The sequence below is a fragment of the Triturus cristatus genome, chromosome 10 (genome assembly GCF_964204655.1).
Source record: "Triturus cristatus chromosome 10, aTriCri1.1, whole genome shotgun sequence".
In the NCBI taxonomy this organism is placed as follows: Eukaryota; Metazoa; Chordata; class Amphibia; order Caudata; family Salamandridae; genus Triturus; species Triturus cristatus.
In genome coordinates this window covers 213,808,676-213,834,446 of record NC_140593.1, presented here as the reverse complement: position 1 = coordinate 213,834,446, position 25,771 = coordinate 213,808,676, and the positions used below count along the sequence as shown (strand labels likewise).

General features: G+C 49.5%; 1 protein-coding gene across 4 annotated transcripts in view; it reads left to right on the top strand.

The window, feature by feature from the left end:
• Positions 1–25,771, top strand: part of MALRD1 (MAM and LDL receptor class A domain containing 1) — a 2,533,556-nt gene that overhangs the window by 2,436,384 nt on the left and 71,401 nt on the right. For all 4 annotated transcript variants that reach the window (XM_085630825.1, XM_085630827.1, XM_085630826.1 and 1 more), the window contains one exon: positions 13,602–13,652. In XM_085630825.1, the coding sequence (XP_085486951.1) occupies positions 13,602–13,652 (51 nt within the window). The remainder of the gene's footprint in view (positions 1–13,601; positions 13,653–25,771) is intronic.

Here is a 25,771-nt window from a genome sequence, read left to right as displayed (position 1 = left end):
CCCCAAAGGCATCAACAAGGATTTCTTAGCGGTAATTCTAATTTGCGCTTGCCTAACAGATTATGAACAGCCCACGGCTTTTAATCCTAATCGGAATTTCGCGCTTTAACATTTTTAAAATTCACACTCATCCCCTCGCTGTCTCTCCTGAGCCGTCTCCCTGGTCCACCACGGGATATCCCGGTTGTGTGGAGGGAGGTACTTCCGGCGGAAGGAGGTCAGCGCACCAGCTTTTTTCCTCACTGCTCACTACAAAAACTCATGGGCAACGGAGCGCGCAGCTGACGCGCACAGCGGGCGTGCCGGCGGCTTGCTGAAGGCGCACCAAAGGCAAGCCCGTCTGCGCCCGTCCGCGCCCGACAGCCGCCTGCCACCGGAAACCCTGTGTAATTCACCCTAGACCATGGCGTCCACGCCAAACTTACCTATTCGAGCAAAGAGCTGATATCGATTGGAAGCAGCTCCCTCCTCCCCCCCTCCGCTGCCCCAGCTAAGGGTCAACTCTGCCTCCTTCCCTGGAAGGCTTCTTCTCCTGCCCCCATTGTAAATTTCAAAGCACACTCTGCGCCACAGACCACTGCAACACTCCTTTATCCCCCTCCCCGCCCTCCTCACACCACCCAGAGAACACTAGGTGGGCACTTTCCCCCAAACCCTCTGGGAATACTCCCCCTACTCGGTGCCACTGGAAAGGCTTCTTAGAAAATGTCAGATCTCTCCCCAAACATGCCGTAGAACTTTGGGATCTCCTGGACAACGATTCGCCTGACATTGGCTTTATCACCGAGACATGGCTAAAACCCTCTAGCACTCCTGCAATGCCTTGCCTTACCAGAAGGGTATAAAATCCTCAGGCTCGACAGACAACCCAGAACCGGTGGTGGAATTGCAATTATTCACAATCATCGGGCAAAAGTATCCATACTGGAACAACACTCCAATAATACGATCGAAATCCTGATTTTCAAACTCGACCTCTCCCCTCAAATAAACTGGAAGGGAGCCCTGGTCTACCGACCCCCGGGCCCCCTAGCCAACTTCTCTCTCTTGCTACTGGAATTACTCGCCCCCATGTGATTTCCTCCAACAAATTTGTGCTAATGGGTGATTTCAACATCCATAGCGAAGTAATAACCAATACTGATACCGCATCTTTCCTCAACGACCTTTCCACCCTCAATCTTAATAAAATCAACCATGGCCCCACCCACTCAGCCAGACACACACTGGACATCATCTTCTCCAACTCCCCCTTCTCACAAGCAATGCCCCTAAGACAATCACCTGGTCTGATCATGCTATCATCAATTTCCAGATACAAGAACTTATTGCGACCTAGCGTTCTGTCACTCAAAATCGTCCCTGTTACAGACAATGGTATAAGATCAACCCTGACACCTTTGCCGCCACTTTCATCGCACCATTAAACTCTCCTCATGATAAACTAGAAGACAACCTAACACACCTCAATCAATCTGCCTTGGTAGCCATCGATAAAATCGCTCCTATAAAACAGAGCTCTTCCAAACCCACATCACCCAAGGCAGCATGGTTCTCCCTGGAACTCCATATAGAAAAAAAAACAGCTGTAAAAATCTTAAAAGGAAATGGCGTCGCACCAATCTCGACGCTTACAAAGAAAAGTACAGAACCGCCTTGTCCATTTACCATAAAAATATTAAACGCACCCGCAAGTCCTACATAGCCCTTCAATTCAGTACAGCTAAAAACACTCCTAAAGCTATGTACCAACTTCTGAAAACCTTCACACATCCCACAGCTTGTGAAACTACAGAAGTCCCCTCTCAAACACTCTGCGATAAAATTAGTGACCACTTTATACAAAAAATCGACACCATCTATAACAAAATAATTTCCTCAAAGAACCCCCCCTCTCCAGATATTAACCCGGACACCCCCCCCGCACTTCCCACCCAACCCCTCCACCCTCCTAACATTCCCATCACTCACACAAGAAGACACCGAGTCCATAATGGCCAAAATCACCTCCGGTTCTCCCTTAGACACAATTCCGGCCAAGATCATGGCATCCTTAGCAAAACAACTCTCTCACCCAGTCTGCTCCATTCTAAATCAATCTCTGGAGGAAGGACATCTACCTATCACTTGGAAAGTGGCCAAGTCATCCCCATCAGGAAAAACACCAACTTACCCTCAGATAACTTGTCCAACCTCCGCCCCATCTCCCTCTTGCCTTATCTAAGTAAAACCATTGAAAAACATGTGAATAAACATCTCTCCGACCACATCGAAGCTATCGGCTACCTCGACCTGACTCAATCTGGCTTCCGCCCAAATTATAGCACCGAGTCGGCCCTCATAGCCGTCACCGACAACATCAGACTCACCTTAGACCAAAACCAACCTACCCTCCTTGTGCTATTGGACCTCTCGGCAGCGTTCGATACGGTCGATCATCAGATTCTGCTTACAAGAATCAGAGAGGCAGGAATCGGGGGAACGGCCCTGAAATGGATGAACAGCTTCCTTACTAATCACTCCCAGACAATCAATCTTGGGCCTTTCCAGTCTAAGCCTCAAAATCTGACCAAGAGAGTCCCACAGGGTTCGTGCCTAAGCCTGACCATGTTCAACATCTATATCTTCCCCCTGGCTTCCTTATTGCGTCACTATGGATTCGTCCCAATATCTTACGCGGATGATACTCAACTTACTTATTCCTTCAACAAAACCTCCCAGACAGCTGAACACACTTTCTCTTCCGGCATGCTGGCAATCTCCCGTTGGATGGAAAACAACTTCCTCCAGCTGAATGCCGGAAACACGGAAGTCATGCTCTTCGGTGATGCCCCCCTCCTGTGGTCCCCGCAGTGGTGGACCCCAGAACTGGGCAGCCCCCCCCTCCCCCCCCCACCCTGGCAACATCAGTAAAAAACCTCGGGGTGTTTCTTGAACAGCTCTCACCTTGAAGAAACACGTGTCACGTGCTTCCACATCCTAAGTCTCCTGAGGAAAGCACTTCCCTATCTTCCTGACTCCATCAGAAAGACCCTCACTCAGACTCTAGTGTTGAGTAAATTAGATTATTGCAATGCTCTCCTAATCGCACCCAACGAGTCTTCATTGGACCGCCTGCAGGTAATACAGAACACAGCTGCCCGTTTGATCTTAAATGCCCCAAACAGATCTGCCTCTCGTCCCCTCCTCCATCAACTACATTGGCTCCCCATACGACTTCGCATAAAATTTAAGATCTGTTGCCTCGCCCACAAAGCAATCTGGGGACAAAGCCCTCCCTATCTAGCGGAGAGACTTCACCTCTACACCCCCATCCGATCCCTCCACACTAGCTCCCAGTCACTCCTTCAAGTCCCTAAGATTAGGAAAGCACGCACAGGAGGAAAATGCTTCTCCTATCAGGCCCCCCGCATTTGGAACCAGCTTCTGCTGGCCCTAAGACATGCCCCGACTACTGGAAATTTAGGAAAGCTCACAAAACCGTCTTGTTCCCAGCCTGAGTACCTCTATCTATGCTTCACTGCCATATCCGAGCACTGAGATACCTCCCGGGGGTGATTCACCGCGCTTTATAAGTAATAAATCAAATTAAATCAAGAAAGTCCTACCGGGTTAGATCAGTGTGAACATGTCTCTGCCTCTAGAAGGGTAGAATGCTACCCCTGCCACCAGAACTGGCGGGGGGGGGTAGTATTCCAAAGAATTTGACACCAAACATGACATGTTTCCGTGCAGCCATACCAAGGTTAGAATTTACCACGAGGTTATAATGCACTTAAGAGTATATGGTCAGGCTGCACCACAAACAGCATCACAGGAGGTACTCCGAACGCTGTAGAGGGGCTCTGCTCATGCAGGGGCACCCTCTCACATAAAAACCAAGCACTCTGCCTTCAGGATTGTTAAGGCCTGCCATAGGAGTGACTTATAGGTTTTATATGTGTGTGCAATGGTTGTGATATAGGTAGCCTATACCACTGTAAGGGGTGCAAGCACACCCTTACCCAGGCTGCAGTAGCAGACCTGTGGTGCCATTTTGGAGTGCTTCCCAGGGGTGGCATAATACATACTTCAGCCATGGTAGGCCTCTGAGGTACCTATGCCCTAGGTACATAGTATACAATATACTAGGGGCTTATGAGGCACTCCAGAATCTAATTAGAAATGTACCTACTGTACATGGAAACCATTTTACAGAGAAAGCAGATAGACTGGGGCCCTGAATAGCAGGATCCCAGTCCAACTAAGTCATAAACCACCAGGCAAAAAGTGGGGGCAACCATATAGTCAGATTCCACCTTCCTACATAGCACCCCCAAACGAAAGGAGACCTTGAGCCTTTATTGACTAAGTGGCCATATAAGGAAGCACCTGCACTAGCATGGTTGCACCCTGTCTTATATTCCACTAAGCTATTCCTCACCCTAAGGGCATTAGAGGATCTCCACCATGGGGAATTACTACCTGTGGTGTGTTTTGGTAAAGTAGAAGGCTGGTGAGGTGTCTGAGTAGAGAAGTGAGGCCCTAATAAAGTTGGCCTCAGCTTCCTCAGATCACTTGTCACCATGGATGCCTTACTTTCCATGACTGAGTTGTACTTTGCTCTAAGGGTCAACCTCTGGCTGCATACAGCTGGGGGTTGGGTCCCTTTGGGTGTTCCCAAATGGAGGAGCTGGGCAGGTTTGGAACCTTTTAGTCCCATGTTTGCCCTTGCCCAACAGAGTCCTGCTGGGGGTGGTCCATACACAATGGTAATGGGGAAATTTCAGTGGAGTGAGGACTTTTTCCATGGCTAGGGCTACTAGCCCGTCGGCCCCTAAGCTTCTGATGGGGGGGTTCCTCTGGACAGGGGCCCTTTTGGGGTCCACTGACCTTCCTGACCTCTGCAGCCCTGGGCTGACTGAGGCAGGGTAGAGAGGGGCAGGTTACCTGCCTTGGAAGGTTCCACTGCCATCAGGGGTATTGCCAGGCCAGGCCTGACTACCTCTGGGGCAGGTCCTTCACATGGGGTAGGATCAGTTCCCTGAATAGGCTGACCCTTACCTATTGTCTGGGGGGAAGAAGACTTATCTTCAACCCTTGTGCTCTCTTGTGGAGGAGAGTGTGCCATTATTTCAGGCTCCATCGCTCCAAACATTTTCTGGGTTTGGGCTGTGGCCATCACAGCCCCACTAACTCTTTCAGGGATGCCCAGCATTCTTAGATGAGGTTGGTGTTCAACTTCAGCCCAGGCTGAAATCTCCAGATCATTGCCCATCAGGCAATCTACAGGCACGTTTGGGGACACTGCCACTCTTTATGGGCCTGTGACACCTCCCCAGCTGAGATTGACTATGGCCCTGGGGTGATCTGTTCTGACACCATCAATGTTAGTCACCTGGTTTTTAAACTCAGGTGAAAGCTGCTGAGGGGGGACTAGTTTCCCTGTCACCATGGTAACACTAGCCCCTGTGTCCCTGAAGGCCACAGTTTTCTGACCATTAATCAGTGGATCCAATCTGTACCTGCCCAATGCATTGGGACCTATGGTAAAAGTGTCAAATCCCATGCCACCATCAGAGTCAGAGCAGTCAGGTGAGGAGGCCCTTCCTAAATTGGGGCCTACCTCTGTTCCACTTGCAAAAGCACCTAACTTTTTGGGTGTACTACTCCCAACTGGGGGATTACTACTGGTAGTACCAGGAGGGGTGGTAGTGTTAGTTGGTGGAATATTTTCTTTATTGCCAATCCTGGGGCAACTGGGATCAGTTTTCCAGTGCCCAGGCTTTTTACAGACATAGCAATATGGTTTCTTTTCAGGAGAGGAAGGAGTTTGGGACCCATCCCCAGAAGAGGACTTTTGGGGCCCTGTATTGGACTTATCTTTGGATTGGTCCCCACCTTTCTCTTGGGGCTTGGTAGAATCTTTCTTCTGGTCACCCCTCTCTGATTCTTAGGCCTTACCCTGGTTCTGACCCATTTGTCTACCTTCTTTCCCAATTCTTGGGGAGAGGTCAGATCAGAGTCCACCAGGTACTGGTGTAAAAGCTGGTTTTGACAATTAATAAGGATCTGCTCCCTCATAATCAAATTGTACAATCCTGAAAAGTCATGCACTTCAACCGATACTGTTCAGTGGTTAGGCCAAAACCATCAATCAGAGCACTCTTCAAGTGTAATCATCAGCATTCTCTTATCTTATAGTGAGGAGCTTATCTCTACCTTTGTCTGCAAAGGAGAGCCATAAGATTGCTGCTCACTGACCTTGAGGGACCTTCTGTACTTTACAGGCCCTCTACAAGGTAGTTATCCATTTGTGGATGTCATCCCCACTCTGGTAGGGAGGGACAATCTTACTTAGGTTTCTATGGTCATAAGACCTCTCCCTATCTCTAGGGAAATTGCTGCCACCAAGGGACTCTAGTCCCTCCTTTTTACTAGCTCTGTAGAGCTCTAGAGCTTCCCTATCTAAGGCCATCTGCTGCTTTCTGAGGTTCAACTTGTCTTGCTCATACTTCAGCAGTCTCTCTCTCCTCTCCTGGGATGTTTCCCTCCCTCTGTGAGAAGAGACAGAGGTCCCTATAGAGGAGTTAGTCTGGACAGATCCCCTTGTCAGAGATCTATCCCTTCTAGCCCTACATTCAACTCTACCTGGAGCAATAAAGGAAGGAGCATTGTTGTCATCATCCTCATCCTCATCCAGGAGAGCTGGGTTCACCATATTCTGATCATTGTCATCAGTCTGGTCAGCATTAGAGGTAGGGCCAGGGGAATTGCTACCCCTAGGCCCACCCTCACTTGCTGCCCCACCCACACTGCCTACCCCATCAGGCCCAATAGGCCCTGAGATACCATCCAGCTTAAGTATCTTTATGAGATGATGGGTGGATTGGCTTTTGCCTGTCTTCAGCTTCCTAATGGAACATAAGGCCCTAAGCTGAGCAAAGGAGAGATCCTCATATTTATAGGGAGGGAGCTCACTGGCTCCTGGCAGGGACCCACTGGTTCCTGGCTGGTTAGACATTACTAATGTGGTGTGGTGTATTGCACTACCTACACTAGTGTGGCCTACTAAACTCTCTTGAGTTGTAGAAAGGGTGTGCTATCCCTTAACACACAACTCTAAGTTCAGTAGAACTTACTGTAGCTAAACTTGATATTATATGTACCTTAGGTACCTTTAGTGGTTTTCAGTTGATCAATTCAATTGAGATTATCTGGTAAAACAATAGCAAGCTGGAATCTCACACGCTGCTCACCAAAGTGAGAAGGTGGCCTGATATATGCTGTCCACTAGTTCTAGTGGGCACCTTGTATCAGTCCAAACAACCCCTTATGGTGAATTGGTTAAAGACAATCTTTATTGAAAGCTATCCTAGTAGCAGCTATGGAGAGCAGCCTTTAGGCTAAGTCTTGAAGGAAAGTAAGCAGCTTGTTTTACCAGTCTATAATCTCTTGAACGATCAAATGAAAGGACAACCACACCAGGTATATATTTAAAATATCTGTATTTAAGATAAAACACACCCCTCTAGTCTCTTTATGGGACTGGAGTTCGAAGAACTTAAGTTACAAGTTAGCAATCAACAGTAATAGCACAAATACACGTTTGGGCCCTAGGGGCATACCAAACCATATACCAATAAAGTGGTATAAGAACCACGACTTTACTAGACACAAGGCCTAGAGCCTGTAGAATCGCTGGGACCACAAGGAACCACCCAAGGTAGTGACACAGGGGACCCAAGGGGGCCGCGTGCAGTGTGTAAACACAACCGCGGGTTCCCGTTATCTTCCATGGGCAATGTCACGGTTGGAAATTAAAGATTAGGGACACTTAGAATCGAGTCAGGACCAAACCCTTTTGGACTTAAGAAGTTCTAGGGCTAGCACCCACGGGAGCACCGGAGTACTCGAGTTACCTCACCCAGGGAAGCCGGGTGCATAGGTGTCTTTTGGTGTCGGGTCGCGTCGTCGATTGCAATGGAAGCCTGCAAAGAACTGCTGCTGAAGTGAAGAGGAGAAGTGTCCGAAGAGATCCAAGCCTGGATCTAGGATGGAAGGAACCTGAAAGCAGAGGGGACAGAGTCTGGGTCACTAGCCAGTGACCGAGGGCAGGATGGAGAAAATGCCCTCAGATGTCGGGTGTTTCAGGTGAGTTGACAGGTGTCTTGACTCTTCAGCCACGAGGTCCAGGAGGCATCGACGAGGTCCACGAGCCATATTCGAGCTGTCCCACGAAGTCTGTCGAGTGCTGCATTGTCGGAGACCAGATTGGACCCAACAAGCCTTGGCAACGGCAAGTCTCGTGGAAAGAGAAGAAGGATGTCGGTGCAGACCAGCAATATCTGAGGGACTCACCCAGCAAGGGTAAGTCAGGGCATGTCTGGAGCAACCAGGAAAGCCCAAGCAGAAGAGGAGTGCTAGCGATCGCGAAGAAGCCTCAAGTGGTCGCACTGGAACCTAGCCCATGGGTCACTCGTGGAGTGGAGGTCAGAGATCTTCAGTGCAGTCTGTGCTCAAGGCTGGGGCTACTTGGAGCCCAAAGCAGAACTTCAGGAAATTAAAAGAAGTTGATGTACCTGCAATAGGACACAGTGTCCAGGGGTCACGGTTCCTCGTCACACACGATAGCCACGGGCCTCAGCTTTGCTGTGGACTCAGGGTAGACTCAGGGAAGTCAGGAAATCTACCTCTGGTGATGCAGAGACTTCGGCATCCGGTGGGAGCTTCAGAATTGGAGAATGGTCAGTTGCTTCTTTGGTGCCTGCCAAGCAAGGGAGTCACTCCTTGCCCCAAGGGAGATTTCTTCAGTCTTCTAGTCAGGATAGAAAGTCGAAGGTCCAGGATATATATTGCAGAGTTTCGTCCAGGTTCATCTAAAGTCGCTAGGACTGGGTTCCCATACTTATACAAAGTTTGGGGGTTGGACATACTCTAGGGACCCACCTATGGGAGGGTTTGAAAAGAGGGGTGGTTACACCCATTTCCTTTGTCCAGTTTCATGCCAGAGCAGAGGCAGGTAGCCCCTGCAACTGGTTTGAACTGGACTATGCACAGGGACACCAAATGTGCCCCCAGTGCAGGACTTCAAAGCACCAGAGAGTGCTCCCGCCCAGCCCCAATACACATCTGTCTGTCTGGGGAGGTGGGTACAACTATCTTCAACAGGAAACCTATTATCCAGGCCTCCTCTGCTAGAGTTTCGCTCAGCAGCAGGAGGCCAGACCCGTGTCTGTGGCAGAGGCATCCATTTTGTGATGCCAGGGCTCAAGAAAGTCCTACCGGGTTAGACGAGTGTGAACATGTCTCTGCCTCTAGAAGGGTGGAATGCTACCCCCCGCCACCAGAACTGGCGGGGGGGTAGTATTCCAAAGCGTTTGACACCAAACACGACATGTTTCCGTGCAGCCATCTCAAAGTTAGCATTTACTGCGAGGTTATAATGTACTTAAGAGTATATGGTCAGGCTGCACCACAAACAGCATCAGAGGAGGTACTCCAAACGCTGCATAGGGGCTCTGCTCATGCAGGGGCAACCTATCACATAAAAACCAAGCACTCTGCCTTCAGGATTGTTAAGGCCTGCCATAGGAGTGACATAGGTTTTATATGTGTGTGCAATGGTAGATGTATAGGTAGCCTATACCACTGTAAGAGGTGCAAGCACACCCTTACCCAGGCTGCAGTAGCAGACCTGTAGTGCCATTTTGGAGTGCTTCCCAGGGGTGGCATAATACATGCTTCAGCCCCTGGTAGGCCTATGAGGTACCTATGCCCTAGGTACATAGTATACCATATACTAGGGGCTTATAAGGCACTCCAGAATCCAATTAGAAATGTACCTAATGTACATGGAAACCATTTTACAGAGAAAGCAGATAGACTGGGGCCCTGAATAGCAGGGTCCCGGTCCAACTAAGTCATAAACCAGCAAAATACCAGGCAAAAAGTGGGGGCAACATATAGTCAGATTCCACCTTCCTACAATCATTAGCGCAGAGAAAACCACAACAGTCATGAAGGCTAAACACTCCATGGCCATGATTGACTCCTACACCACCTTACTTCGACAAAGGAGCACCTCCTGTCAGAGAGGCCCTCATCCCTATTGTGAAAACGTCAATCACTACAGCCACCTTTTCAGAACCATGGAAATACGCAGCCATCCCCGCCCTCCTAAAGAAACTTTTGACAGACCCGACCAAAATCACCAACGCCCCTGAAGCACAAGATCTTATTTTAGGGGGGTGCACTCTGATGCCATCAAAGAAGTGCCCAGGACCTGTTGAGGTGCCTCTTGGGGATCAGGACTCTAGCAGAGGCCAGTCAGGTCCAGGCAGGTCCAGTTGCAGCGGGTCAGCTGGGCTGTTGCAGGGAGGCCTCGGGAGCTTTTTGTATCTCTATAACTCACAACAGGAGGACTGCCTGTGATGAAGGGAGCAACTTCAATCTTCTTTCTCAGAGAGCAGGACAGGCCTGAAGCAGCAGGACAGTCCGTCTTCTGTAATATCCACAGGTTCAAGAGTGTACTAAAGAGTGGGTCTGTGGCTCCTACTTTTATACATGGTGCCAGCTTTGAAGTGGTAGAAAGTCTGGAGTACAACCTCTCAGCCCAAACAGATGGTTCTGGAAGTTACTTCCTCCCTTCCCTGGTCCCAGGATGTATGGGATTACAAAACGTCTGGGTGAAATCCTTTGTGGGTGTGCAGTGACAGCTCCTTTAAAATGTAAGTGAGACTGTACACAGCTCTGCCTCCCCTTCCTGGCAGGACAGCTCATCCTGCCAATACCCAGTCCCTTTTTTGTGTCAGTGTCTGAGAGGAATACACAAAGGCAAACTGCCAACTACTCCTAGTCTTTTCACCCAGGATACAGGCTGGTTAAATGGTTAGGACAAGAAAAGGTAACAGTCTAAAAGTGGCATTTTTAGAATTAAAGAGGGTTTTGAATTTCAATTTATTTGAGTGTAAACTTGGCACTCGTACCTGCTCCCAACCAAAATGTATCAATTATTAATTTGTCAGCAAGATGAGGGGGACAATAGGGAGGACTTACCAGAGATTTGTTACAGGGCTGTTCCAAGAGAAACGGAAGAAGGACTTACGCTGGCAGGCCCTCAAAAAGGAGTGGCCAGCAAAAGTGAGGGGGGACTTGAATTCCAAAGGAAGGAGATACAGGAAGTCAACACGAGCTGTGACCAGGACGCCAAAGCTGCAGAGTAAGAATGGAAAGGCAGCGCAGAGTTGACCGGCAAACAAAAAGAACACCACAAGCCCCTGACAAAGGCACTGAGACCCAGAGTAAGAGGATAGGCACGCAAGAGAAGGAGAGCGGAGCTCCAGTAGGAGCATGAATCTCACAGGTGCGGAGTCGTATACAGTGGTGGAATGAAGTCAGGTGGGAAATAAGGGAAGGGTTGTGCAGTGCTGAGGCTGCGTGCAGTCGCTCACATATCAGCCTTATCTGATCACTAATTTCAATATTCGTACATTATTAAATGAGGAGTTTGGGATATGGATATTGAATACACCAGACTGTGAGAACTCATTGAAAACAAAAAGCTAGTAAGAGCACTTGCCAGATAAATAATTAGACAGAGGCAACTATGAAAGAAAGAAATAAAGAAAGAAAGAAAGAAAGAAAGAAAGAAAGAAAGAAAGAAAGAATACAACAGGAATAAAGTATAGAGAAGTAGATAGGAAGAGCAGAAATATGTTAGAGAGGGTTAAAAAAGAACCCAAGTCTTACCTGTGTTTTGGTTTTCTCTGAGTGTCCTGTTGGGACGACCACAAACTGGACCTAGATGACAGAAGAAACAAATGTCAATTATACCGCTTCAGTTATCTCCAAACCTAATGGTGTGTTTTCTTGTATGAGTCTGCTATGAACAAATTAATACAACTTTAAGTCTGAAGTCAACTATAAACAGTCTGAAGAGTTTCGCAGCGGCCAAGGGACATACATATAATAAGGTAACCTAATGTTAACTAATGGGAGAAATAGACATTACAGTAGTGAAAAGTCGGAGTTGTTCACTAATTAGGAAATGTAAAACTTAAAAACATATGTCCAACTTTTTAAATACACTGCCCCTGCCCTACTGGCTGTTTAGGGCCTAGCTTAATGGTGACTTTTATATATTGAAAAGGAAGGTTTAGATGACTTTGCAAAAGGGTTATTTGGGCCAGTTTGAAATGGCAGTTTAAAACTGCAATACAGGCTTCAGTGGAACGCCTTAGACATGTTTTAAAAGGTAACTTTAGTAGGTAGCACAGTATGGGCTGCAGGTTCACTAGTAACGTTTAATGTACAGGCTCGAGGTACTTTTGGTACCACTTTACTAGGGACTTATAAGTAAATTAAATATGCCAGTTGGGTATAAGCTAATTTTACCATGTTTTAGGGAGAGAGCACAAGCACTGTAGCACTGGTTAGCAGTGGTAATGTGCGCAAAGTCCTATAAGTCATCAAAAACGGTTTCAGAATATAGGAAGGATTAAGGCAAAGGGGTCACCCTGCAGAGAGGGCTAAGTCCTCAACCGCCCAGGTGAACCCAGTGCTCTTGTGCTGCTTTAACACGCTAAGGATGCAGAAAAAATCTACAAGTGGCTACCAGACAACACAATGAAAACAATCACCAAGCCCTCATCACCAGCAGCTGGAATATGAAAATACCAGGTACGCCGGGGTTACCAACCAGCTCACAAGAAGACTACAGACCATCCAAAATGCAGCAGCCAGACAGGTTGTCAAACTCCCACACCGATCCTGCAGCACACCACACCTTAGGTAACACCACTGACTCCCATTTCACAAGTTTGCACACATTAAACTCCTCACCCACACCTCCAAAGCTCTCCGTGCATACCTGATCTACCACATTCACTTCCACCAACCGTCCAGACACCTCAGCTCTGCCGGTATCTCAATAACGCACAACCCATGCATGCACAAAAACAAAGCAGGTTGCCAGGCCTTCTCACACCTGGCCCCTAAAGCCTGGAATGATCTCCCAGAATTCATCAGTGCCTCCTCCTCTTTTCACTTTTGCAAGAAGCTGAAGACCTGGCTTTTCAAGTAAGGCTGCCCTTGTACACTGTTACAGAGAGTATGGATACCCTCATGGGTGATTAGTGGGCTATAAAACACGCATACTATAACATAACATGCGTATTTTAGGCATGAGAATTCAGGTTTGAAATTTGCATGGAAAAATGGCACACCACTTACAAATAAGTAATAAGGTATTCAAGTGCACCTTCTGAAAATCAGCTCACTCAATGAAAACATCACCATTCAGGACAAGTTATGCGATCTGGCATAGTGTTTTGATGCCTTTATAGAATTCAAGTTTGACTATTTTAATGTGTTACATTATTGTGTTCTATGGCAATGTTTAATTTCAGTTATGAAACTACTGTGATGAATACAGAATCCATGAAACAATATGGAAAAATGTCAACATTTTCATGTTATTTGTCTCTATCAAACTTTTTACACCATAAATGTCTTCATACATGAACCTTGCCATGTGTCTGTTAATATGTGTTGGATTGAGGTTTATTCTTTGAATGCTTAAATTAATTAATAACTAATATTTGTTTCTTCAATTTGTGCAGACAAGCATTTACCCGAAAGTTCAGATCAGTGTCTCCCCATGGCGAACAAAGGTATGCCTCAAATAAACGTCTTTTTCTACTTTGAAACTGTGCAATCTAGTCCATTTTGACGTACTTCTAATTTTGCTAGATGTGAGTAATTGTTTCCCCCACATCACCTTTAAAGCACTGCAGCAATGATAAAAACAAGCATTTGCAATGCAATAGGTCTCGCATTTATAAGAGTTTGAGCTATTGGCATTGCAAAATTACAATGCCTTTTATTTATGTTTTGGTTTTAAAACAAATAAAAGGCATTGTCATTTACAATGTCAGTAGCATAAACTCGCCTAAAAGCAGTGTGCGGCGTGCAGCAGTGTGCGGCGTGCAGCAGTGTGTGCCGTGCAGCAGTGTTTCGTGTAGCAGTGTGAGGCATGCAGCACTGTGTGGCGTGCAGCAGCATGCAGCAGTGTCGTGCAGCAGTGTCGTGCAGCATGCAGCAGTGTCGTGCAGCAGTGTCGTGCAGCAGTGTCGTGCAGCAGTGTCGTGCAGCAGTGTCGTGCAGCAGTGTCGTGCAGCAGTGTGTGTCGTGCAGCAGTGTGTGTCGTGCAGCAGTGTGTGTCGTGCAGCAGTGTCGTGCAGCAGTGTCGTGCAGGAGTGTGTGTCGTGCAGGAGTGTGTGTCGTGCAGGAGTGTGTGTCGTGCAGGAGTGTGTGTCGTGCAGGAGTGTGTGTCGTGCAGGAGTGTGTGTCGTGCAGGAGTGTGTGTCGTGCAGGAGTGTGTGCGGTGTCGTGCAACATGCAGCAGTGAGTAATGCAGCAGTGTTTTTCGTGTAACATTGTGTGGCGTGCAGCAGTGTGTGGCGTGCAGCAGTGTGTGGCGTGCAGCAGTGTCGTGCAGCAGTGTCGTGCAGCAGTGTCGTGCAGCAGTGTCTGTCGTGCAGGAGTGTGTGTCGTGCAGGAGTGTGTGTCGTGCAGGAGTGTGTGTCGTGCAGGAGTGTGTGTCGTGCAGGAGTGTGTGTCATGCAGGAGTGTGTGGCGTGCAGGAGTGTGTGGCGTGCAGGAGTGTGTGGCGTGCAGGAGTGTGTGGCGTGCAGGAGTGTGTGGCGTGCAGGAGTGTGTGGCGTGCAGCGGTGTCGTGCAACATGCAGCAGTGAGTAATGCAGCAGTGTTTTTCGTGTAACATTGTGCGGCGTGCAGCAGTGTGTGGCGTGCAGCAGTGTGTGGCGTGCAGCAGTGTGTGGCGTGCAGCAGTGTGTGGCATGCAGCAGTGTGTGGCGTGCAGCAGTGTGAGGCGTGCAGCAGTGTCGTGCAACATGCAGCAGTGAGTAATGCAGCAGTGTGCAGCAGTGTGTGCCGTGCAGCAGTGAGTAATGCAGCAGTGTGCAGCAGTGTGTGGCGTGCAGCAGTGTGTGGCGTGCAGCAGTGTGTGGCGTGCAGCAGTGTGTGGCGTGCAGCAGTGTGTGGCGTGCAGCAGTGTTTTGTGTAGCAGTGTGAGGCGTGCAGCAGTGTGAGGCGTGCAGCAGTGTGAGGCGTGCAGCAGTGTGAGGCGTGCAGCAGTGTGAGGCGTGCAGCAGTGTGAGGCGTGCAGCGGCGTGCAGCAGTGTTTTGTGTAGCAGTGTGAGGCATGCAGCAGTGTGAGGCGTGCAACAGTATGGCGTGCAGCAGTGTGAGGCGTGCAGCAGTGTGAGGCGTGCAGCAGTGTGAGGCGTGCAGCAGTGTGAGGCGTGCAGCAGTGTGAGGCGTGCAGCAGTGTGCGGCGTGCAGCGGCGTGCAGCAGTGTGCGGCGTGCAGCAGTGTGCGGCGTGCAGCAGTGTTTCGTGCAGCAGTGGGAGGCGTGCAGCAGTGTTGCGTGCAGCAGTGGGAGGCGTGCAGCAGTGTTTCGTGCAGCAGTGGGAGGCGTGCAGCAGTGTTTCGTGCAGCAGTGGGAGGTGTGCAGCAGTGGGAGGTGTGCAGCAGTGGGAGGTGTGCAGCAGTGGGAGGCGTGCAGCAGTGGGAGGCGTGCAGCAGTGGGAGGCGTGCAGCAGTGGGAGGCGTGTAGCAGTGGGAGGCGTGCAGCAGTGGGAGGCGAGCAGCAGTGTAATGCAGCAGTGTGCGGCGTGCGGTAGTGTGCGGCGTGCAGCAGTAGTAGTGTGTGGCGTGCAGCAATGTTTCGTGTAGCAGTGTGCAGCATACAGCAGTGTGCAGCATACAGCAGTGTGCGGCGTGCAGCAGTGTGCGGCGTGCAGCAGTGTGCGGCGTGCGGCAGTGTGCGGCGTGCAGCAGTGTTTCGTGCAGCAGTGGGAGGCGTGCAGCAGTGTTTCGTGCAGCAGTGGGAGGCGTGCAGCAGTGTTTCGTGCAGCAGTGGGAGGCGTGCAGCAGTGTGTGACGCCCCTGAAGCACAAGATCTTATTTTAGGGGGGTGCACTCTGATGCCATCAAAGAAGTGCCCAGGACCTGTTGAGGTGCCTCTTGGGGATCAGGACTCTAGCAGAGGCCAGTCAGGTCCAGGCAGGTCCAGTTGCAGCGGGTCAGCTGGGCTGTTGCAGGGAGGCCTCGGGAGCTTTTTGTATCTCTGTAACTCACAACAGGAGGACTGCCTGTGATGAAGGGAGCAACTTCAATCTTCTTTCTCAGAGAGCAGGACAGGCCTGAAGCAGCAGGACAGTCCGTCTTCTGTAATATCCACAGGTTCAAGAGTGTACTAAAGAGTGGGTCTGTGGCTCCTACTTTTATACATGGTGCCAGCTTTGAAGTGGTAGAAAGTCTGGAGCACAACCTCTTGTCAAGGCTGTCAGACTGTCAGTAGCTCACACAGGCACGCACCACTGACCTGCTGTCTTGATCTCAGCAGGGACGATGATTGTAGATAAGATCCCCAAATCCCCCGAAGTGCAACCCCGGCAGGAGAACGGAACTCGACTACCGAGGGCTGGACCCAGGGGGAAAGGAAAACACACAGGACCGGGAGGAGGAGGATCCCTTCAGAGACGTGGCAGGACGGTAGGGAGACTCTCCGGGGCTACGTACAACCTGCAGGGATGAGAAAGCGAGAGTCAATGCTGCAGGGAGGAACTGTACACAGACGGACTCCGCTTCACGTTTCCTGGTAAAGTACCCACCTGTTACGACACAGGAGGCGTGGAAGTAGCACAAAGTATCTCAAATACTGGGAATTCCTCGAGGGAAGGAGTAAGTTCTAGGTAGCGTCTCTGGGGAAAACAGGAATGTCTGCCACCACTGGTCCTGTAGGTAACGAAACAATACCCTAGCACTGCTCGCAATGTTTCGATCGTGCTCCGGGAAGGAGTGTTACTTCACACTCGTAAATTAATACCAGGGGACACAACGTACACGCACAGCGTGCGTCCGTAGTCTCGATCGTGCTCCGGGAAGGAGTGTTACTTCACACTCGTAAATTAACACCAGGGGACACAACGTACACGCACAGCGTGCGTCCGTAGTCTCCTAACGGGATGGAACCAGCACACGAGTGCGGGTCTCGGAGTAACCACAGTTAAGTAGGAAGCGGACTTGGGAAATGGAGCTCCCGGGCGTCTCTCCCGGGTTACCTGATCTGGTCCGCTGGTTCCGGGTCTAGTAGCGTCTCCACTCGGCGCCACCCTCTAGGTGGAACGGGGCTGTCCTCTGCTCGAAGCGCTGAAAAGTCTTCTAGCTGAAATCCGGCGGGGAATACCCTCCGCCACAGGTCTCCACTGAAAACAGTTGACAAGCACCTTCCGCTTCCCGCGGAAGTGCTTAAGTAGCCCTTTCCGGGACTTGCGCCCCGGGGCATGCTGGGAAATGTAGTTTCTTTCGCGCGTTCTTCGCTGTTGGTCTAATGTCGGCGCTCTTGCGCTGGTGATCGCTACAGTACCCCTTCTCAAGGACCGACGACTCGGCGGTCGTCCCGGTTTGCTTGGATGTTCCTCATGAAACTGCTCCAACAACTCAGGGCAATGTAGGTTCTCCTCAGGTTCCCATGTCCTATCCTCCACCCCAAACCCCTTCCAATCGACCAGGTATTGAACCCTTCCCCGCACCAGTCGGGAATCCAGAATTACTTCCACCTCGTACTCTTCTTGTCCGTCTATGGTGATAGGCTGTGGTCTTGACGTTAAACGGGTACTGCTGGGACATGGCTGGAGCAGGGACACATGGAAAACGGGGTGGATTTTCCAGGAACTAGGCAACAAGAGTCGCATAGCCACGGGATTAATTATCTCCTCTATGCTATAGGGACCCACATATCTTGGTTTCAGTTTATCAACCCCCTTTAAATGCAGATGTTTTGTTGAGAGCCATACCTTGTCCCCCACTTGATACTCTGGTTCCGTGGTTCTTTTCCTATCCGCATAGGTCTTTTGCATGGTTTGTGCAGTGGCTAGATTTTGCTTGATTTCTAGTAAGACCGCCCTGAGATGTGCATGGTGCTCGTGGATGCTGGGTATGGGGGAGTGAACTGGCCATTCAAACGGAAGCATGTTGGGGTGATACCCATAAGTGCAATAAAACGGAGAGCATCCTAGTGTGGTATGTTTGGCATTGTTATAGGCGAATTCGGCTAACCATAACAAGGTTGGCCAGTGTATGGGGTTTTGCAGGGTGAAGCAGCGGAGGTATTGCTCAAGGGTTTGATTCAGGCGCTCGGTCTTTCCATCGGTCTGTGGGTGGTAGCTGGAGGAGAGTCGTGCTTCTATGTGTAGCGTGTTGCATAAGGACTTCCAGAAGCGCGACGTGAACTGCGTGCCCCTGTCAGTTATCAAGACGTTCGGGATTCCATGAGCCCGGACCACATGTTGGAGAAAAACGATAGCGAGCTCTGAGGATGTGGGTAGCCTTTTCAGCGATATGAAATGGCCCATCTTCGTTAAGTGATCAACCAGTACCATGATGACTGTTTTATCGTCACAGGGGGGCATCTCCACGATGAAGTCCATGGATATGATGTGCCAGGGTCGTGGGGGAGTAGGCAAGGGTTGCAGGAGGCCCACTGGTTTTGTATGAATGGCCTTCCCCTGCATACAGATGGCACAGCCCTGGATGTATTCCTTTACATCTCTCCGCAGTCCGGGCCACCAAAAGGAGCGTTCCACACAGGCAATGGTCTTATGGATTCCTAGGTGTCCTCCTAGGACCGAATCGTGGCTCCACGTCAGGACTTGTCGTTGCTGGGTCTTGTGTGGTACGTATAGAGCATGATAGTGATAGGCTAGTCCGTCTACTTCGGATCGGTGCTCTGATTCTTCTTGGATCCATGCTTGTACATCTAGGTCCGCTACTGTCACTCTTACATCTTCGAGAAAGTCTTGGGAGGTAATGAGAGCAATGACATCACTGGGTGATGGGGTTTCAGTTAGGATGAGCGGTGGATTCTGCGGGGTTATGGAGGTATCGTTCCCCCATTCTCCTATACGAGAGAGGGCATCTGCCTTCCCGTTTTGAGGTCCTGATCGGTATTTAATGACAAAATCATAATCGGAAAAGAATAAAGTCCACCGTAACTGCCGAGGTGTCAGCGCCTTTGCGGTTTTCAGAAACAGAAGATTGCGGTGGTCTGTGTAAATTTCCACCGTGTGCAAGGCTCCTAACAGGTAGTGTCGCCATTCTTCGCACGCCCTCTTGATTGCCAGTAGTTCCTTATCGGAGATGGTGTAATTGATCTCACTGGGTGTAAGCTTCTTGGAATAAAACGCGACAGGGTGGAGCTGCCCGTTAACCGGATGTCGCTGTGAGAGTACCCCTCCCAGGGCGTGTTGTGATGCGTCTGTTTCGAGAATGAATGGAAGTTGTGGGTCTGGGTGACGTAGGATGGGAGCCCGGGTGAATCTGTCCTTCAACATCTGGAATGCTCGGTCTGCTTCCTCTCCCCACTTGAACGGGACGTTTTTCCGTAGCAGTTGGGAAATGGGGCGGATTATCTTCGAAAAGTCCTGAATAAATCGCCGATAAAAGTTGGCAAAACCGAGAAAGCTTTGCACGGCTTTGACATTCTGCGGGATTTTCCACTGGGTGATGGCTTCCACCTTACTCGTTTCCATCTGGAAACCTTGGGAATTGATGATGTAGCCCAAAAACGCGACCTCCTGAGCGTGAAAGAGACATTTTTCAAGTTTAGCATATAAGGAATGCTGTTGCAGTCGCTCCAAGATGGCTTGGACGTGAGTGATGTGTTCTGGGAGGGTAGCGGAATAGATTAAGATGTCATCAATGTACACCACGCAGAATACATCCAGATATCCACGCAGCACCTCATCCATGAAGAACTGGAAGGCCGCCGGGGCGTTGCAGAGTCCGAAAGGCATCACCCGATATTCGAACAGACCGAACTTAGTTCGGAAGGCGGTCTTCCACTCATCGCCTTTTTGGACTCGCACCAGATGATATGCTCCGCGGAGGTCGAGCTTGGTGAAGTAATGTGCTCCTTTTAGTTGATCCAGAAGTACTGGTATGAGGGGAAGAGGGTACCGATTCTTTATCGTGATCCTATTGAGGGCGCGGTAATCGATACACGTCCTCAATTCTTCGCAGTCTTTCTTCGGTATGAAGAAAAGGGGAGAGGATGCTGGTGAGGAAGAGTGTCTGATAAATCCGGATGCCATGTTGTCTTCTAAGTATTTTTTGAGGTATAGCGTTTCAGGTTCCGTCAGGGCGTACACCCGGCTGCAAGGGATGTTTGCTCCGGCAATGAGCTCTATCCGGCAGTCATACTCCCGATGAGGAGGCAATCTAGTCGCCTTTTGTTTATCGAAGATCTCCCGAAACTCTTGATAGGCCTCCGGCAGGGTTATGGCACAACAGTACCGTTCTTGGGGACCGACTGCCGCTAAGTGCGTGGCTGGGGTTTCTTCGTGATCCGGTTCTTCTTCTTGATACTTACAATGTTCTTGACAATACACTGAAGTCATGGTAACTGTGCGATCAGTCCAACTGATTACTGGGTCGTGTAACGTCAACCAGGGCATGCCCAGGATGAGCCGGAACTGGGGAGCGTCGATGAGGTCAAACCGGATACATTCGTAATGGTCCGACCCCACCACCATCCGAAGAGCCCGCGTCCGGTACTTCACTGGCCCGGAAGAGAGGGTCGTCCCATCAACCGCTTTGACTAGTTCAGGGACCTCTTTCTTCTCGTAAGGTAGTCCGAGTCGGTGGGCATATCCCTGATCGATATAATTGCCCATTGCTCCTGAGTCCAACAGGGCATCCGTTTCCAGCACATCCCGGGAAGTGAGCCATAGAGATACTCCAAGATTCAAATGAGCCACAGCAGGTTGTAAGGTATTCGCTAAGATAGAGGAGATCATTACATGTGTCCTACCCAATTCAGAGACCTCCTTCTGACTTGGGCTTCTTAGTTTTCCGCCGGTTCATCTTGTCTGAATGTGGCCTGTACCCTGGGAATGGAAGGTCTGCTATTGAGCGGGGTGCGGGCCCGGCATTCCCTAATAAAGTGCCCCCCTTTTCCGCAATACAGGCACAACTTCATTCGTCGACGTTTGTCTCTTTCCTCGGACGTAAGAGGGCCCCTGATTCCACCCAACTGCATTAGCTCTGGCCCCTCCACGGTTTTCGGTGGTTCACCCGCCGTGTCCTTTGGTCTCGGGAAAGAATACTTCATCTCTCCTCGGCTCTTGTCACCTTTTCTCTCCAGAAGGCGATGGTCGAGCTGTACAGTTAAGTCTATGAGTTCTTCGCATGTTTGCGGAAGTTGCACCACTTGTGCCAGGACGTCCTTGAGTTCCCCTCGCAGCCCTTGGTAAAACAGGGTGAGTCGTTTTTCAGGGGGCCACTCTGTTTCTACGACCAACCGATTGAAGGTGGTAACGTACGTCAGTAAGTCTTGAGATCCCTGTTTCAAGGTGAGGAGTTCCCGATCCAAGGACAGCATGTGGGACTTCCGATCGAACAATTTCCTTAAGGCTAGGCAAAAATCCGGAAAATGGTGCAACACCGGATCATTTCTTTCCATTAACGGGATGGTCCAACTTGCGGCGTTACCCCCCATGTAGGACATCATGAATGCCGTCTTAGCGGCTTCTCCTTGGAACACGGCTGGTTTGCAAAGGAAATGCAGTCTGCATTGGTTCAGGAAGGTTTCAAACTTCTTAGGGTCCCCATAGAAGCGCTCTGGGGGGGCTAAAGGGATACCAGTGTTTTGCAATACGTGGACCGTGGGCACCGTGTCTGCGGTTGTGGGGGGATATGTAGTGGCCGTGAAAAACCCCCCTCTGGTATCAACGGGATGGGCAGGAGGTGGTGGTAGAGTAGCTGGTTTTATGTACGAACCTTCCCCGGGGCCCCTACGCGAAAGACCCGCCACCTCCCTTCGTAGCGAGCTCACCTCTCTCTGTACACTCTGGTTCTCTAACCGGGTGGTCTGCACCTCCTGCTGCAGAGCCGTCAGGCTCTCTAACAACGAGGTCAGCACCACGTTAGTATCCATCGTCCAGGCTGAGTGCAAACGTGGGCTTGTCAATCTGTCAAGGCTGTCAGGCTGTCAGTAGCTCACACAGGCACGCACCACTGACCTGCTGTCTTGATCTCAGCAGGGACGATGATTGTAGATAAGATCCCCAAATCCCCCGAAGTGCAACCCCGGCAGGAGAACGGAACTCGACTACCGAGGGCTGGACCCAGGGGGAAAGGAAAACACACAGGACCGGGAGGAGGAGGATCCCTTCAGAGACGTGGCAGGACGGTAGGGAGACTCTCCGGGGCTACGGACAACCTGCAGGGATGAGAAAGTGAGAGTCAATGCTGCAGGGAGGAACTGAACACAGACGGACTCCGCTTCACGTTTCCTGGTAAAGTACCCACCTGTTACGACACAGGAGGCGTGGAAGTAGCACAAAGTATCTCAAATACTGGGAATTCCTCGAGGGAAGGAGTAAGTTCTAGGTAGCGTCTCTGGGGAAAACAGGAATGTCTGCCACCACTGGTCCTGTAGGTAACGAAACAATACCCTAGCACTGCTCGCAATGTTTCGATCGTGCTCCGGGAAGGAGTGTTACTTCACACTCGTAAATTATTACCAGGGGACACAACGTACACGCACAGCGTGCGTCCGTAGTCTCGATCGTGCTCCGGGAAGGAGTGTTACTTCACACTCGTAAATTAACACCAGGGGACACAACGTACACGCACAGCGTGCGTCCGTAGTCTCCTAACGGGATGGAACCAGCACACAAGTGCGGGTCTCGGAGTAACCACAGTTAAGTAGGAAGCGGACTTGGGAAATGGAGCTCCCGGGCGTCTCTCCCGGGTTACCTGATCTGGTCCGCTGGTTCCGGGTCTAGTAGCGTCTCCACTCGGCGCCACCCTCTAGGTGGAACGGGGCTGTCCTCTGCTCGAAGCGCTGAAAAGTCTTCTAGCTGAAATCCGGCGGGGAATACCCTCCGCCACAGGTGTCCACTGAAAACAGTTGACAAGCACCTTCCACTTCCCGCGGAAGTGCTTAAGTAGCCCTTTCCGGGACTTGCGCCCCGGGGCATGCTGGGAAACGTAGTTTCTTTCGCGCGTTCTTCGCTGTTGGTCCAATGTCGGCGCTCTTGCGCTGGTGATCGCTACACCTCTCAGCCCAAACAGATGGTTCTGGAAGTTACTTCCTCCCTTCCCTGGTCCCAGGATGTATGGGATTACAAAACGTCTGGGTGAAATCCTTTGTGGGTGTGCAGTGACAGCTCCTTTAAAATGTAAGTGAGACTGTACACAGCTCTGCCTCCCCTTCCTGGCAGGACAGCTCATCCTGCCAATACCCAGTCCCTTTTTTGTGTCAGTGTCTGAGAGGAATACACAAAGGCAAACTGCCAACTACTCCTAGTCTTTTCACCCAGGATACAGGCTGGTTAAATGGTTAGGACAAGAAAAGGTAACAGTCTAAAAGTGGCATTTTTAGAATTAAAGAGGGTTTTGAATTTCAATTTATTTGAGTGTAAACTTGGCACTCGTACCTGCTCCCAACCAAAATGTATCAATTATTAATTTGTCAGCAAGATGAGGGGGACAATAGGGAGGACTTACCAGAGATTTGTTGCAGGGCTGTTCCAAGAGAAACGGAAGAAGGACTTACGCTGGCAGGCCCTCAAAAAGGAGTGGCCAGCAAAAGTGAGGGGGGACTTGAATTCCAAAGGAAGGAGATACAGGAAGTCAACACGAGCTGTGACCAGGACGCCAAAGCTGCAGAGTAAGAATGGAAAGGCAGCGCAGAGTTGACCGGCAAACAAAAAGAACACCACAAGCCCCTGACAAAGGCACTGAGACCCAGAGTAAGAGGATAGGCACGCAAGAGAAGGAGAGCGGAGCTCCAGTAGGAGCATGAATCTCACAGGTGCGGAGTCGTATACAGTGGTGGAAGGAAGTCAGGTGGGAAATAAGGGAAGGGTTGTGCAGTGCTGAGGCTGCGTGCAGTCGCTCACATATCAGCCTTATCTGATCACTAATTTCAATATTCGTACATTATTAAATGAGGAGTTTGGGATATGGATATTGAATACACCAGACTGTGAGAACTCATTGAAAACAAAAAGCTAGTAAGAGCACTTGCCAGATAAATAATTAGACAGAGGCAACTATGAAAGAAAGAAAGAAAGAAAGAAAGAAAGAAAGAAAGAAAGAAAGAAAGAAAGAAAGAAAGAAAGAAAGAATACAACAGGAATAAAGTATAGAGAAGTAGATAGGAAGAGCAGAAATATGTTAGAGAGGGTTAAAAAAGAACCCAAGTCTTACCTGTGTTTTGGTTTTCTCTGAGTGTCCTGTTGGGACGACCACAAACTGGACCTAGATGACAGAAGAAACAAATGTCAATTATACCGCTTCAGTTATCTCCAAACCTAATGGTGTGTTTTCTTGTATGAGTCTGCTATGAACAAATTAATACAACTTTAAGTCTGAAGTCAACTATAAACAGTCTGAAGAGTTTCGCAGCGGCCAAGGGACATACATATAATAAGGTAACCTAATGTTAACTAATGGGAGAAATAGACATTACAGTAGTGAAAAGTCGGAGTTGTTCACTAATTAGGAAATGTAAAACTTAAAAACATATGTCCAACTTTTTAAATACACTGCCCCTGCCCTACTGGCTGTTTAGGGCCTAGCTTAATGGTGACTTTTATATATTGAAAAGGAAGGTTTAGATGACTTTGCAAAAGGGTTATTTGGGCCAGTTTGAAATGGCAGTTTAAAACTGCAATACAGGCTTCAGTGGAACGCCTTAGACATGTTTTAAAAGGTAACTTTAGTAGGTAGCACAGTATGGGCTGCAGGTTCACTAGTAACGTTTAATGTACAGGCTCGAGGTACTTTTGGTACCACTTTACTAGGGACTTATAAGTAAATTAAATATGCCAGTTGGGTATAAGCTAATTTTACCATGTTTTAGGGAGAGAGCACAAGCACTGTAGCACTGGTTAGCAGTGGTAATGTGCGCAAAGTCCTATAAGTCATCAAAAACGGTTTCAGAATATAGGAAGGATTAAGGCAAAGGGGTCACCCTGCAGAGAGGGCTAAGTCCTCAACCGCCCAGGTGAACCCAGTGCTCTTGTGCTGCATTAACACGCTAAGGATGCAGCAGCTGGAATATGAAAATACCAGGTACGCCGGGGTTACCAACCAGCTCACAAGAAGACTACAGACCATCCAAAATGCAGCAGCCAGACAGGTTGTCAAACTCCCACACCGATCCTGCAGCACACCACACCTTAGGTAACACCACTGACTCCCATTTCACAAGTTTGCACACATTAAACTCCTCACCCACACCTCCAAAGCTCTCCGTGCATACCTGATCTACCACATTCACTTCCACCAACCGTCCAGACACCTCAGCTCTGCCGGTATCTCAATAACGCACAACCCATGCATGCACAAAAACAAAGCAGGTTGCCAGGCCTTCTCACACCTGGCCCCTAAAGCCTGGAATGATCTCCCAGAATTCATCAGTGCCTCCTCCTCTTTTCACTTTTGCAAGAAGCTGAAGACCTGGCTTTTCAAGTAAGGCTGCCCTTGTACACTGTTACAGAGAGTATGGATACCCTCATGGGTGATTAGTGGGCTATAAAACACGCATACTATAACATAACATGCGTATTTTAGGCATGAGAATTCAGGTTTGAAATTTGCATGGAAAAATGGCACACCACTTACAAATAAGTAATAAGGTATTCAAGTGCACCTTCTGAAAATCAGCTCACTCAATGAAAACATCACCATT